Source organism: Bubalus bubalis, chromosome 4 (genome assembly GCF_019923935.1).
Source record: "Bubalus bubalis isolate 160015118507 breed Murrah chromosome 4, NDDB_SH_1, whole genome shotgun sequence".
NCBI classification, from domain to species: domain Eukaryota; kingdom Metazoa; phylum Chordata; class Mammalia; order Artiodactyla; family Bovidae; genus Bubalus; species Bubalus bubalis.
In genome coordinates, this window is record NC_059160.1 from 69,641,401 (window position 1) to 69,658,087 (window position 16,687).

General features: G+C 44.7%; 1 protein-coding gene across 4 annotated transcripts in view; it reads right to left on the reverse strand.

The window, feature by feature from the left end:
- The window catches only part of PPM1H (protein phosphatase, Mg2+/Mn2+ dependent 1H), a 305,996-nt gene that overhangs the window by 145,094 nt on the left and 144,215 nt on the right, over window positions 1-16,687 (reverse strand). For all 4 annotated transcript variants that reach the window (XM_006072608.4, XM_044941582.2, XM_044941581.2 and 1 more), the window contains exon 4: window positions 8,643-8,755. In XM_006072608.4, the coding sequence (XP_006072670.1) occupies window positions 8,643-8,755 (113 nt within the window). The remainder of the gene's footprint in view (window positions 1-8,642; window positions 8,756-16,687) is intronic.

Consider the following 16,687-nt stretch of genomic DNA (forward strand, 5'->3'; position numbering starts at 1 on the left):
AGGGGACGACAGAGGACGAGATGGCTGGATGGTATCACTGACTCGATGGACATGAGTTTGAGTGAACTCTGGGAGTTGGTGATGGACAGGGAGGCCTGGCGTGCTGTGGTTCATGGGGTCACAAAGAGTCGGACATGACTGAGCAACTGAACTGAACTGAGAGTGACCAAAGATCAAGGCTCAGGGTTCTCCACTGAAAAGTTCCTTCCCGTCACTGTCCCACTGCTTCCTATGTCAGCTACCAGGGATAGATAAGGTCACTGTCTTGATCACAGTCATCTCATGCCAACATCTCTAAGGGCAAATCCTCCATGAAACTCCCAAGCTCACCCCCTGCTGGGCTAGGATCACAGGGAAGCTGATGAGGGCGTCCTTGGTTGGGATGGGGAACCACAGCCAGAACTACACCCTCCCAGAGGCCCAACAACAGGAGACCAAAAGGCCACACAGGAGCCACGTCTGATCCATTTCAGATAAGGGAGCCCTACTTTGATGTATATAGGGTGGGACTGAAATGAAGAGCTAGATCATGCAAGAAATCCTCACCCAACTCCCACTTTTTGAAGAAACGGACCTATGTTTCAGAATGGCAGGCTGGCAAGAAGGAATCCACAGACAGCTGACAGAGATGCAGGGGCCCCTGCACCTCAGGGAGCCATGTCAGAGGGCATTAGGGGAAAACATCGCCAGAGAAGCTCCTCTCCTGTGCTCTGTGGCCACAGCGAGGCTGCTAGATGCTGAACGGCACTCAAAGTTTAATGCTCTAGCCTCAGGCCGGGAAAGCTATTGTTTTTATCCCTGAGAATATGCTGGCTCCTTCCTGGGCATCTGAATGCCCAGCGGTTGACTTAAAAGCAGTGTCCTTCCATACAGCAGAACTGCCTGGAAGGATGCTCCAACAGAGAGCAGAGCCCCGCCCCCTGAGCTTCTGACTTAGTAGATCAGGGGTAGAGCCCTAGAATTTGCTTTTCTCATAAGCTGACAGTTGCTACTGCTCCTGGTTTGGGGACCACGCTTTGATAACCACTGATTTAGGGCCAAAGGTACCAAGGAGAGCATCAGAAGAAAATCCAAGGGGAGGAAACAAGGGGGAAATCCAGAGTGGGGGGCCCCTTTGGTGCCCTCTGTGTGGACAGCAAGTGGCTTGATAGGAAAAGTAAAGACTGTTTTGAGCCATCATGTGGTCTCCATGTCTTTGTGTGTATTTGTGACCATCTAATAGTCACTTCATGGGAAATGAATGGGGAAACAGTGGAAACAGTGTCAGACTTTATTTTTTTGCGCTCCCAAATCACTGCAGATGGTGACTGCAGCCATGAAATTAAAAGACACTTACTCCTTGGAAGGAAAGTTATGACCAACCTAGATAGCATATTCAAAAGCAGAGACATTACTTTGCCAACAAAGGTCCATCTAGTCAAGGCTATGGTTTTTCCAGTGGTCATGTATGGATGTGAGAGTTGGACTGTGAAGAAAGCTGAGCACTGAAGAATTGATGCTTTTGAACTGTGGTGTTAGAGAAGACTCTTGATAGTCCCTTGGACTGCAAGGAGATCCAACCAGTCCATCCTAAAGGAGATCAGTCCTGGGTGTTCATTGGAAGGACTGATGCTGAAGCTGAAACTCCAATACTTTGGCTACCCCATTCAAAGAGCTGAGTCATTGGAAAAGACCCTGGTGCTGGGAGGGATTGGGGGCAGGAGGAGAAGGGGATGACAGAGGATGAGATGGCTAGATGGCATCACCGACTCGATGGACATGAGTTTGAGTCAACTCCGGGAGTTGGTGATGGACAGGGAGGCCTGGTGTGCTGTGATTCATGGGGTCACAAAGAGTCGGACATGACTGAGCAACTGAACTGAGCTGAACTGAATAGCAATATTTTCTTTCTAGGTTGTAGGTATAGCTAAGGGATTATACAAGTATATACTAAAAAGATAGGGGAAGGCATGCAGAAAAAGATCTGAACAACTCAACTTCCATAGCAGAGAATGGGATAAATTACGTTTTCTCTCTACTCTACTTTTCAGACATTTGTCAAAGAAAGTGAGAGCTGTGGTGAGCTTCATGCAGGTCGATGGAAGAGGATCAAATTTATTTTGAATGCAGAGGAAGGCTACTATCAAAGAATCAGCTCTCTGGCAGGTGTGGATAGATGAACCACTTGTTAGCAATAAGCAATTTGGGAAGGTTCTGTACTGGCCATTGATATCCACAAACAAAAAGGAATGAACAGTTCTTTGCATATCCCTGGGTTGGAAACAGTTACATAGTTTCATTATCTTATCACTAGTAAAGGGGAGAAGTCTGAGATGTGTAATTGGTTTTGAATCTAGAAATGTAAGTCTTGTTTAATATCTAGTTCCCATCCTCAAGAAAATTCATATTTGCCAGAGGAATTCACCTCTGAATGCATTTGGGAAGCTTTAACTTAACAGAAGGGTAATCCTGGGAAATTAAAAATGAGGGAAAGATAAATGAAAGAAAAGCATCCTGGTGGGACAACAGGCTTTGTCTCAAGGACAATCCGTGGACTGCTTGTTATACAGAGCTGCTCCATGGACACATTCAACCCTTTCCTAGGAGAATCTTCAAAAAGATGACCTGGTATTCCTCGGAGCCTGTCACTCATCTTGAAAAACTCTGCCATCCCCTTGACTGACAGAGGAATTATAAGCATGATAAAATGGAGGTCTGAATTCACAGCAGTTACCATTTATAAGGCAAGCATCCAGAAGATCTGGAAAATGCTGATGTTACTCGGATTACCATCAAAATGAAAATACACAATTGAACATACTCTTGGAGAACCTTGGGACCTTTGGAAGGGAATGACAGTCCTCAGTCTGAGGAAGGGGCATTCCCCAGATCACAAATGAATAAACTGGACCACCCAAAGCTTACATGCTTCCTTATGTCCATGCATTTAAAATAGCTTCTAAATGCAAACATCCACTCAACTATATGGTATAAACCATTTTAGGTGAAATTAAAGATGCCACTGATCATAAGGTATGTCATGATTTTACATGCAATAGAAAAGAAAAAATGTGTTAGAAACTATTGATTTTAGAGATGTTAAAATATGAAAAACAAGAACACCATGTGAGTCTTCGCATGGATTGGACATTCCTGGGTATAGCACACTGAGAACTCAGCGCTCTGATTTCAAGCGATGGGTGTGATGGTCGTCTGGCTCCTTAGTAGCTGTGGGACCTTGGGCAATTCCCTTCACCTCACTGTGCTTCTGTATATTTATCTGATATTAACAATGCCTACTTTTCACTAAATTGCTGACAGAACTAAATATGATTGTCTCTTATTTAACATATGCCTAGGGACATCCCTGGTGGTGCAGTGGCTAAGAATTCACCTGACAATGCAGGGGACACAGGTTCCATCCCTGGTCCTGGATGATCCCACACGCTGCCGAGGAACGAAGCCAGTGAGCCACACTACTGACACCTGAGTGCTCTGGGCCCACACGCTGCAACAAGAGAAGCCGCGGCGACGGGAGCCCACACTGCGCGGAAGAGCAGCCCCCGCTCGCTACAGCTAGAGAAAGCCCGTGCTGAGCAACAAGGATCCAGCAAAGCCAAGAAAAAAGAAACCCCACAAAAAGCACGTGCCTAGCGCTTATTAACTATCTTATTTCTGCTGTTACTTAAATCTGGCCACAGTGGAATCATGAATTTCACAAATGTTAAACGGTCTTCTTTACTCTGAGTGAGTTCACCTAGTCTCAGTTGCCAAACCTTTAGACACTGTTTGAAATAAGTGGTAATGATTTTGTGTCCTCAGTGCCTTGCTGCTAAGTCACTTCAGTCGTGTCCGACTCTGTGTGACCCCATAGATGGCAGCCCACCAGGCTCCCCTGTCCCTGGGATTCTCCAGGCAAGAACACTGGAGTGGGTTGCCATTTCCTTCTCCAATGCATGAAAGTGAAAAGTGAAAGTGAAGTCGCTCAGTAGTGTCCAACTCAGCGACCCCACGGACTGAAGCCTACCAGGCTCCTCCATCCATGGGATTTTCCAGGCAAGAGTACTGCTCTAGAAATAAAAAGAAATTATCTTCCAAAATCGAGTCAAACATCTAAACTGAAGAATCACTTGCAGCCCTAAGGAGCGGGTGACTCAAACACAATAGGTGATAGTTTGCATATTGCTTTGCATGACATTTGCATGCCCCCAAGTTCAATTTTGCTGGAAGTGAAAAATCCGCCCACCAGCTGCTTCTTTCCTAGTCCCTTATGATCCTCTAGGTGTGGAGTTGGCTGCTTTCAACTGGGAAAAATAAATCAACTGGCGTGCATCCAGTAGTCATCCCACGAGCCTCTGGTGTCGGGTTACCTTGGATGTGGGGGGAAGGGCAAGGCTGTTCCAGGCAGTTATCACCTGGCATCACTGTGGACCATCCCACACAGAGGGTGGGCACTGACTCAGAAACCAGTAAAGCCACATTTAACATCAGCTGCTCCTGAATACAACCCTCAAGCACACACTGTGCCTGATAGTAAGTCAGCTGATGCACAGCTCACAAAGCAGCTTGAAAAACAGTCACTGACCACCAGTACTGGTGGCTTAATGGTAAAGAATCCACCTGCCAACTCAGGAGACAGGAGACCCGGATATGATCCCTGGGTCAGGAAGATCCCCTGGAGGACGAAATGGCAACCCACTCCAATATTCTTGCCTAGAAAACTCCACAGACAGAGGAGCCTGGCAGGCCACCATCCATGGGGTCACAAAGAGTCGGACATGACTGGGCAACTGAGCCTGCATACAGGACCACCAGTAGTTTCCAAATCAAGCCAGTGCAGAGCTTCTCTTTTCCTGAAAGTAAATAATTGTGGGGTAGTGAACCTAAGACAAAGATTTGCTTCACTCTCAAAACTGTCAAGATTTAAAGCAAACAGATGGATAGCCAATATCTGGCAGTAAAGAAGAAAACTCAGCAACTAATCAGGGCTCTGTTGTCAGAAGTCTCTGTTGGCCTGATCATTTGTTTAAATTGAGCTCTTGGATTCATGACTCGTTGCCCATAAGCCGTAATGGACCTACCCTACATTCACGGAGGTCTGATAAAAATTCACTTAGTTGCTGTTTCTGGGGAATAACTGAATATACCTGTGAACTCAAACACAGGTATAATAAATGAATAAACTAGGCAATGATCCTACATAAGATGATATCAAATATCTATTGTTTATACTAGAGCTGAAAATACATGAATAAGTGTCATATTAGTTATATTTGGACAGTGGCTACAATACCAACTCATATTGCTCTTAGGCTTCTATACAACCTATGGCCCATAAGTGAACAGCAAACCCAACCAGCCATCAGCCATAGAACTCCAAATTCATATCTGGATACTGGGGCCAGAATACTACAAACGTAATTAAACTGACTAGGTTTTAGAGATGCTATTTTCTCTTGAGATAATTTGTATGTTTGGGGGTCAGTGCTTTACAGCTTTAATAAGGATAAAAGTACCTGTGAAACTTTTCAAATTATTGGGAATAACCTGTAAAACACCATACTTTTATGGACACTTAGAAACAGTCATTTGAAAATTTCAAAAATGGACTCCAAGAAAGATGAGCCAACCGAAACAGCCTTTAGGGCTTTGCTTTCAAAAGTGCCACTCCTCACTGTGCCATCTTGAGAATGCCAGAAGTGTTAGAAGTTAACATTTAGTCCGAAAGCACCATTTTTAGAGACGAGGAACTCAAGCTCTGGGTCTAGAAACTGGCACTTAAAAGTGGGGGGCAAAAGTCCAGGTGAAGAGGTGGGATCGGCTGGTCCTGGACAGAGGACTGAGCATCTGGGAAGCAGGGCTGAAGCTCTGGCTGGTCAGGAGGTGGTGGGGTGGGGAGCACAGGGAGGGGGCTCCACCAAGGAGTTCAGAGCTTCAAAGGAAACTACATTCAAAAGTGAGAACAGGGAGCTGGGGAGGCCCTGCTTCTCTGAAAAGCACAATCCAACATAAAGATATTCTGGGCATGGAAGCTGGTTTACCTTCCGAGTCTGGGGTCTGCTGATGAAAGATGCTTCCCTGGGAAGAGCGGGTAGGAACACAGCACTCAGTCACCACCACCTGCGTCACTGGAAGGGCCAGGAAGGCAAATTCATTTCTAACAACATGGAACTAAATCCAGACTTAAAAAAGGTGAATATGAGTGCAAAAGCTGAATCATCGATGCAGTTTTACTCAGAACAGAAAGAAATCGTTCCCTGATCTCTTCGTCTCTCTCCAACAAGCTCAAGATCCAGAACAGAATAAGGGCTCAGCGCCAGCTCCTCCGTGTGCATCTTAAAAGGCCCCAGAGATGAGGATTCCTATTTTTAAGATACTCCAGCCCTGGGGAAGGCAAAGAAGAGCAGGAGATGCACTGGTGATTTTCCACTCGCCCCCACCCTGGAGCTGCAGTCCCTGCCTGCGTCTGTGCCCTGGCTGACCAAGCTCTCTGACCTGAGTTCCCTGGGTCCCTTGTCACGTGGCTTCCAGTTGGGCTCATTCAATGGGAGGCCCTGGCAGGAGAAAGGGGGATGGGAAGAAGGAGAGAGTCAGAGGTCTCCTCCCACTCTTTCCTGCGGCCCCTGGCTAAGGGCCTTCATCAGCGGCCCCTCTCCCAGATCCGCTGTAGCATTTCTTCCCTGGACCCTGCAGGTCTAGCAGGGTCAACGCCTTCCTGAGCTGCAATGCTCCTAGCTGGTCCCCTCTCGCTCCTTCAGTCAGTTGATCCACGTGAGTTGAAGTCTATCTCCTCCTAGGACCACTAGGGAATAGAAGCCATGAGATAAACATGGCATCTTATATTCACTTCCATTTACCTGGAAAAATTTTACATTGAAACTGAGATATCTTACAGAGCAGAAAAGAAATTCACATAAGCCTTAAACATAAACAGATCTTCAAAAAACATCAATGTCCAAATCCCCAAAACTGCTGTCTTGGCAGGTCACTCTCCTTTGGTCTCCAGAATCTTCAGTGGGAAGACTGGGTGCAGATGCTTAACTAGGGTGACTGGAGACTCCCTCAGGCTCTCCTGCTTTGTAATTCCTGTAATCTGAAATTCCTTGATTGCCTGAAGGAGACTGTCTTCCCCACAAACGTGATGGAGACAGGGAAGGTGAGGGGTGGAGACTGCTCTCAAGGAGAGCCAGGCCAAGCAGCAATGCTGAGAGGAGGCAAGTGGCCCAGAGGAAGGGGCTGGAGGAAAGATAGCGTCCTTAGATCACAGCCCGAGTAGGGAAATCACCCATCTTCTCAGGAATCATGATCAAAGTCCAGGCCTTTGACTGCTTTCAGAATCAAGAGTCAGCCTTTAGCAAAAAGTCCTACTAGAAAGCCAACATATTTTGTTACTTAAGGGGCGGACGTGTGTAATACATATTAGAAGGCTTTTCACAAGGTCTATAATTTAGTATAGGCTAAATAACCGATGTGGCCGAACCTAAAGTGAGCACGTATCAGTTATTTAAAAGAAGATTAGGGGACTCCCCTGGTGGTCCAGTGGCTAAGACTTTGCATTTCCAATGCAGGGGGTCCAGATAACGATCCCTGTTCAGGGGACTAAGATCCCACATGCTGCAACTAAGAGTTTGAGTGCCGCAACTAAGACCCCGTAGAGCCAAATTAATAAACACAAATGCTTTTTAAAACGATGATTAAAACACAGGTCTAGGGCTTCCCTGGTGGCTCAGTGATAAAGAATCCGCCTGCCAGTGCAGGAGACACGAGTTTGATCCTTGAACTGGGAAGATTCCGCATGCCTCGGAGCAACTAAACCTGTGTGCCACAACTACTGAGCCTGTGCTCTAGAGCCGCAGAGCAGCAACTTCTGAGCCCACGAGCTGCAACGACTGAAGCCCAAGTGCTGTAGAGCCCGTGCTCTGCAACAAGAGAAGCCACTGCAAGGAAAAGCCTGCACACTGTAGCGAGAGTAGCCCTAACCTGGCGCAACTAGAGAAAAGCCCACGCCCCAGCGAACACCCGGCACAGTCAAAAATAAAAAATTAATAATATTAAACAAAAAGATAAGTCTATCTTATTGCTGGTAGTACTGGATAGAGTAAGGGTTAAATCATCTTCTGTTGGCTCAAATTCCTCTCAGCTGAACCCAGAGGAGAGGAAAAGGCAGCCTGTAGGGGCACATGCATAAAAGGAGGAACTCCCGGGCTTCTGGGAAGGGACAGGGCAAAGTCACTGAGCCAAAGAGGAACTATCCGGGAAGTCCTCCTGGGTCCCCTCCAAACACCCACTTCTTTCAAATCCCTCTCCTTCTTCCTCATCACTCTCACACATTAATGCCTTTGCTAAGCTTTCATTGAAAATCAGGTTCTAAAGTCAAAAAACATTTGGATACTACCAGTTTAGGTTAATCGAAAGCATATCTATATATCTATTTATATATATACCACTACAGCAAGTAAGGAGAAGGCAACCTGCACCTTTTCATACCAGCCTGACAAATCTTCTTAAATATATTTTTATCCAGATGTAGAAGGCTTATCTTTCTCAATATTGAATCCCAGACAGAATTGCTTTATTTCTAATCATTTCATTTTTAAAAAAGATTAAAAAAACTAAAGGAAGGCATTTGACTTTAGAAAGACCCAGAAGGCTCATCTGCTCACCTGCTATCCCCAGCGTTGGCCACGTACAGCTTCCCCAGAAGGCAGACCACGATGAGTGCTGTGCAGCCACCAGATATATTGTACAAACTCCTCTCTCGTTCAATTTGTAGGTCCTAGAGAAGAAAATAGAGTCAGCGCTGGATAGTACAGGGCTTCCCTTGTGGCTCAGATGGTAAAGAATCTGCCTGCAATGCAGGAGATGTGGGTTCTATCCCTCAGTCAGGAAGATCCCCTGGAGAAGGGAATGGCTACCCACTCTAGTATTCTTGCCTGGAGAATTCCATGGATAGAAGAGCCTGGTGGGTTCATACAGGAATTGTACAGGTGGGACTGTACAGGATCAAAGGCTTTCTTAGCCTCACTCCCTGAAGGCAGCCCTAAGAATGTGAATGTGCTTCAAAGAAGGGAGAGGAAAATCTTTGGTACTGGCTTTTCTACCACTTGATGAGCGTTTCTGGAGAGGACACCGGCACCAGACTGTCGCCTCCTAGGCCATCTGCAAACCACAGACAGGAAACAAGGGAAGGCAAACAGATATAATCAGACAAAAATGAGAAGAATCAAACCAATTGTATTCAATAAATATCGTAGCTTATGGAAAATTTAGTTTTTGTATGGACGGCTTGAGCTGCCATGTGGAAAATAGATTAGAGAGGCTAATAACACCGAGTGCTTGGATCTGATCAATACTTTCAAGCCCAAAGTCTCCAAGAAATAATTTCCTTTACAGCCAGATAAAAGAGGTGACTTGAAGGACTGTGTCCTCAACTCAACTCCAGTAGGAGTCCACCTCCATCTTACTGATCAAAGGGAGAAGCTTCTGAACTCTCATCTGACTTTTTCTTCCTAAGGCCACTGATTCACAAGAGGGACACACACGAACAGTTACAGGAAACATTCAGTGACCACCTCCTCTGCTTTACAAATAGAATCTCATCTCATCCTCACAGCCATATTATTAACCTCACTGTTCAGATGCAGAGAACCTGCCAGCATTTACCCGGCTGGAGTTTGGATTCTAATCAGGTTCTCCTCCTCTAAAGCCTAGTATTTATTACCTGCCACTTAAAGAGGTCTCCCCAAGAAAAATAAAAATAGAACCACACTTCTATCAACAGACAGGCATCATCCTCAAGACAGATGGCTTTGTGAAATTCCGTGTCAGTGACAGAAGCCAGGGCTCCGTGACTTCAGAAAAAAACGTGAATTGAATTAGGAAAATAAACTGGACACTAGCTAAAACAATGCCCAAAGTTCCCACCGTCACGTCACCTACTGTCAGGGCAAGGGAGGGGGAAGGAGGATGGGCACAGAAGAGCAGGGAACAGTGGCCTGGCTGGCTCTGAGGGTGCTATGGGCTGACCGAATGTCAGAGTCCTTTCGTGATTCCCAAGAATCCCCAGGATTAGAACTCAGCTGCTGCCGCCAGCCTCCTGATGGAAAGGGGGAGATAATTCAGCAACCCAGCATTTATCAGCAACTGCTCTGCTCTAGAGGCCAGAGGTGGCAATAACAGTAGATAAATCACTAGCGAGAAACCAGAAACAGGGGCAGAGCCTGAGCTCTGCAAAAAGATTAAGGACAGAGCATTGGTCAAAGTGTAAGGAGAGAGAAAGTACAAAGAGAGGCCCTGGGAGAACCTAATATCCTGGGAATGAACTAAGGAAAGGGTTGAGGGGAGGATGGGCGGAAGGCTGAGGAACCATGAGAGGGGTAAGGATGAGTGCATGTGGGATGTGATGGTTTACAAGCAAGTGAAGAAAACTTAGAGCTGAGTGAATGACAGCATCAAGAGCCACAGATGGGTCAAGCATGCAGACCACCTTCAAAGACCATACTGGATTTTTAGAACTTATTTACAAACTCTGTATAAATTAGCTTAAAGGGCTGACATCAGGATTAAGTTAGATGGAGTGGGTGAGGGGCTTAGCAGACCATCTGGATGTTCCCCACAGCCTAGATCCCATGATGGAGAGCAGAAACCTTTCTCCCTCATTGCGAGACCCTCAACACCCATATCGGGCCAAGTAGAAGGTAATTTAATAAATACCTATTAAATGGGCTAAAAAAAGAAATCCATTATAAAATGCCTGAGTTGCCAAATTTTTACCTCTGCCTGAACATGAGACATGTAGTCTATGATTCATAAATGAAAAGCTTACAATGTGAATAACTGCTCACTGAGATAATAATTAAGCAGGAACCCATGTGTCCAGTGAAATGCAGTCAATTGACAAGAACAAACAAATGGCTATCTGAACCCAGGCAGGAATGGTGGGAAGCTGGAGAGTGGCGAGGAGGAGGGGCACGGAGGTTAGCAGGGAAAGACAGTCATAAGAAAGTGAAAGAGGAGAAAGAAAACATTCCGATGTCAGAAGTTTGAACCTCTAAAGAGTGCATCAAAACAGAACCAACAATCCTACTCAAAAGGAGTTTGTGAGTAGGCTTATTCAATTTATTTGCACTTAAATGATATAAAGTTGATACTATGATAGATACATATTTCATCAAATTAATATAGAAACTGATATATAAAGTCCACACCCAACACAACTATTTTTAATACACTGGAAAGAACTGCTCTAGTTACAGAAACCATCCTTTCACATCCAGGATCAATATCTGTTTGAATACCTAAAGTCTAAATGAAAGACAATTTTTGTACGCGGACTGGAGTGTGCACGATGCTTGAGAAACTAAATCACTGCTCCCATCCAAAAGATACACAGAGTCCATGTGAAAGAGCCGCCCACAGCAAACAATTCCTCCAGGATTCAGATAAACAAGATTATTCTGCAACATAGGTGCATTTCGTATCATGGTTTACATCACAAGAGACTCTGATTATAGAATTATTTCATCCTTTGAAAAAAAATCAAGATAGTGTTTGACACTAAGATTATCTGCTACATTTGCCTTTAGGGAAACATTCCAGTCAGCTTGCCCAGTGAAACCTTTGCTATTACATTAATAACATAAGTCAATATTTTTTTCTAATTGATTCCATCATTTCTTTCAACTTTCCCTAAGTTTCCACTGTCTTCCCTCTGTAGTTCTCCTGGCATGAGGAATGCTAAATCTGGCAACACTTCCACATAAGCAGTGGACCACAGTCCAGCTATTTTTTATGCAAGAAACTTTGCTAAGATGCTCATGCTTTCATCACTTCCCGGCTTTGTGTGGTAATATACATATGCGCGTGTGCTCAGACTTACAGGCACACACTTTAATTACGTGTGTACTCTCTGGGATCACAGTGACAAGGATTTGAAAAATATATTTCCACAGACTTAATCCCCCCTGAAGGATGCACTGACGTGAAAATATGCTTTTTTATTTCCTCTAAAACTGGGTGTAACTAGAACACAGTCTAAAAATAATTGCTTCCCCCTCCCCTCCCTAGAAGCCAAAATAGCACATTTATTTTTTCCTACACCACCTACTACTCTTTAAAAAGATGTATCACAAAATCTTAGTACTGAAAGGAACAGTAAAGGACCAGCTGGGTGGTTCTTTTACTACCAGATCAAACATGATAAATGAAGTCAATAAAGATGTATTTACTGTTAAATTAACTACCTAATTTCTTCAAACTCTCAACTTTTCCAGTCAGCTTAAGCTTCTCACACTCTAGGTGGGAGAAAAAACACATAAAAATGTATCCCTCAAGAACTTTGGGTATTTTTCTCAAAAGATCAAGGAAATCACGGAAAAACTGCCCACTGCTTTTTGCTAAACAAAGACCGATATGGAACAGCTTCCCCATTTTAGCTGTCATGAACCTCCAGGCGTAAATCTAGAATAAATTACCAGCAGAACACAAGCACTTACTATCATTCTTTTTCAAGTATGATCTGAAAGGGTCAACTTAAGTGACTCAGAAGATTCAATTAACAAGATAACTGATTTATCTGCTCAATCAGGAGTCCCTCTCAGGACTACTTTCTACTTAGCAGAACTGATTTACCCTGTTTTGTGGCTCTCTGAATATTACATTTAAGTAAGGCTTATCTCTAAATCAAAGAATGGATTCAATTTTTAAGACTTGGGATTGTGTTTTGCTCCTTTTTGTTGCAAGGAAGAATGAGACCAATGAAGGGAAAAAAAAGAGAAGTGTGTGAAACGAGACTAACTCAGCAGGAAAGAACTGCAAGAAAGAAAATATACTGCTCAGGATCGGTGTAATTTGGTTTGAAAGTCCCAGAGATAATGCAACTCCAGGATGATCCTTTGTTTCCTACCAATTTTAGATTGCAAAAGGAAAGCAATATCAAACACCAGAAGGGAGCGTGTTGGGGAGTTTCAATAGGACTGGCAGCTCCCCCTAACTGGGCTAAAACATGGTTCTGAGCACAGTGTTAATAGTGTCAGTCACAAATAATAAGATTCTGCATGGTTTCAGTATCTGGGTCTGATTTCGGTTTATTCTGAGGACGAGCCAATCTGTTAGGCACTGGAGAAGGAGAAAAACAGCACTGCCTCATATTGCCACCTGCTGGCTGTTTGTGGAATCACATGCTCATTCCTTAGAGGAACTCCTGTTCTAAAAATGCACAGGTGCTTCAGTCATGTCTCTTTGCGAACTTATGGACCTTAGCCCTCCATACTTCTCTGTCCATGGGATTCCCAAGGCAAGAATAATGGAGTGGGTTTCCATGCCCTCCTCCAGGGGATCTTCCTGACCCACGGATCAAACCTGTGTCTCTTACGTCTCCTGCAACGGCAGGCAGGTTACCACGAGCACCACCACACACACACAAAACCCACTAGAAGTCCACTTACCGTGAATATTCTAATTCTCAAAACCACTAGGATTTATAAACTATAAATAAACTCTGCATTTGTCCTCCTTTTTCACCATATGTTCTTTTTATGAACAAAGCCAAGCTGAGTGGTATTTCCAACCATTTACTCCATATTTTAGAAAGATGTATGGCAGTTGTACAAGTTAAAATATTGCTATTTTTTTCTCCCTGAGTAACAACCAAACCTCCAAAAAATTCTGCACTGTGGCAAGGAATCTATAGCCACACTGAAAATGAAATAGGACAGAATTTTGAGATCCTCCTCCTTGTGTTCAGAATTCAATTCCTGTAGGTAAAAAGGTCATCATACCGCCTTGCTTCTGGTTCCTAGGTCTCCTGCAACCATACCAACAATGGAGATGACTTCTTGCATGAGTCTGAAATGCTGACTCCCCTGTTTCTGGAGGGTGTGGAAGAAAGAAGGACACTGACATCAAGACTTAGAAGACACTTATCTTCTTCATACCTGTCATCCTGGATCAGGCCACCACCTACCTAATAAGTGACAAAACTTAGCTGGGGCAGTAGGCATTGTTATAAAATGGTGACGGAAAGCAGAAATGAAGTCAGTCAAGAAGTGCCTAAGATTCTGGTCCTTTGGGAAGTGAGGGTTCATTTTCCATGGTGGACACAGGAGGACCAGCCCTTTCACTCTGAAGAGAGATCCAAGATGAGATACAGTGGGGAGGCAGGCGCAGGGGAAACCCGCCTCTGCCAGCATGGATCAGAGGCCTGTAGTCAGAGGTCACCTTCTCACAAGCCATGAACTGTGCTAGGCAACCCCAGGATCAAAGAGGAAAGGAAACCTTCAAAGAAGCTTATAGTATTTGATGAAACTTATCATCTCCCCTTGAGATGGTTGGATGGCATCATTGACTCAACGGGCATGAGTCTGAGCAAACTCCAGGAGATAGTGATGGACTGGGAGGCCTGCGGGCTGCAGTCCATGGGATCACAAAGAGCTGGACATGACTGAGCGACTGAACAACAACTCTGCTGAACATCTCCCCGTGTCCACAGCATCCCCCACCAACGTCTGTTAGTTCACATTTTCTGACGAGCACTCCCATTTTCCTAGAGATGAATACTATATATTCTGGCCTAGTGTTTCTGAATCTTTTCAACTGATTCTCTCCTTCAGACAGATATCAACTTTTCACTTGATGTCACAGAGTATTAAAACAAACGAAACGCTGTATATCTCTATGTTCATCTAATGTGACTACAAATGCCCCCAGATATAAAATCAAATCTTTCACTTCTAGATCCCCATGGTGTCTAGAAGAATGCTGGTTATAAAATATAAGCTAAATAAATATCAGTAATTGAGAAGGGAACCGGTGGGAGGTGGGGAGAAAGAAGGAGACAAGACAGACTTCGGATTCTACTTCCCTGAACTGTCATAAATAAAGCAAAACCTCAAATGAAAGGCAAGCTTGGCCTTTAAAGATAAGTTACATTCTGAATCTCAAGAGGGGTGGCTGCAAAGATGTCATCAGAACAGCATGTTTGAGGCTTAGGTGCTGGGCATGGGGAATTTGGGGGGATTAAAAGTGCAAGAGGAAACGAGAGTCACAGAGCTGAAGTGACTGAATCTTATTCAACAGTGAGTTTTCCTGTTACAGAGGATCAGAATGGCAGAAAACCTGCAAAACCCAAAGAACACCTAGCAATAGGAGAGCAAGAAAGCTAGCTGGCTGTGGGAAGGGGAAAAAAAAAATTAAGAATGGCTAGGCAACTGCAAACCTGTTCCTCCCTGAAAAGGCCTGAGGAGAAACCACCAAGAGCAGGTCAACAAAGGAGCGCCCTACACATTATTAAAAAACAAATTTTACCTTCAAACACCCACTCTCTCAAAAACCTAATATTGAGGAAAGGAGGAAAGGAAAAATACTTTTTATGAGTTGGCAGTGGTCTTCCAGGACCTTAAAGTGAGACTACATTTCTGTGCTGTGAGCTGTACAGCTCAGCCCAGGCTGCTTAATGGTTAAGCCAGGCACATTTCTGTGACACTGGAGTAGATTTTTCCTCAAGTCCCTGATGAAGCAAAGGGAAAACTAGAGCATCTCTCTATAATTAGGGTAAACATAAAACATCATCCAGACAGGGACACTTTGGAGAGTAAAAGGGGACAGTATTAATAACTATTCTGGGCCAAGAGGTATCTGCTGGCTCAGTCCCCAGCCGAGGAGGACGTCGGCCACCCTGCCAAGAACCTGGAGAAGCAAGGAATGATGACTGTTCTCACTTTAAGGCCAAGCACATGGAGCAAAGCCCAGGTAGGCCTCTGGCACGCTGGGGGCTGGAGAGGCAATCCAGGGAAAACTGAAGTGTGAAGAGGAAGCTACAAGGTAGGGTGGATTAGAAAAGAACAGATATGGCATAAAGCCCCAGATTCATTCTATGGTACAGTGGGCCATCCACAGGCTGGTTACAGACGGCCTCTCCAAGTTGCCTAACAGCATCCCTACTCTTGCTGTCATCTAACTATAGAGACAGACTTTATTTTCTTGGGCTCCAAAATCACTGCAGATGGTGACTGCAGCCATGAAATGAAAACACGCTTGCTCCTTGGAAGAAAAGCTATGAAAAACCTAGACAGTGTATTAAAAAGCAGAGACATCACATTGCCAACAAAGCTCCATCTGGTAAAGGTTATGGTTTTTCCAATAGTCATGTATGGATATGAATCATATGTGGGCCATAAAGTGACCAATAGTCATGTATGGGCCATAAAGAAGGCTAAGTGCCAAAGAATTGATGCTTCTCAACTGTGGTGCTATTGAGAGTCCCTTGGACAAGAAGGAGGTCAAACCAGTCAATCCTAAAGGAAATCAATGCTGAATATTCATTGGAAAGACTGATGCTGAAGTTGAAGCTCCAATATTTTGGCCACCTGGTGCAAAGAGCCAACTCACAGGAAAACATCCTGATGCTGGGAAAGACTGAAGGCAGGAGGAGAAGGGGGTAACAGAGGATGAGATGGTTGGATGACATCACTGATTCAATGGACATGAGTTTGGGCAAACTCTGGGAGATAGTGAAGGACAGGGAAGCCTGGTGTGCTGCAGTCAGTCCACAGGTTTGCAAAAAGTTGGACACGATTTAGTGGCAGAACAACAACTACGGTGGATGTCAGCTTGCTGCTTCCAGCCCATCTGGGTTGTTTCTCTGACGTGGCTCTTCACACAAACGCTCTCCTCTGCCCAGAACACTCCTCCCAGACCCCGGTTCTCTGGG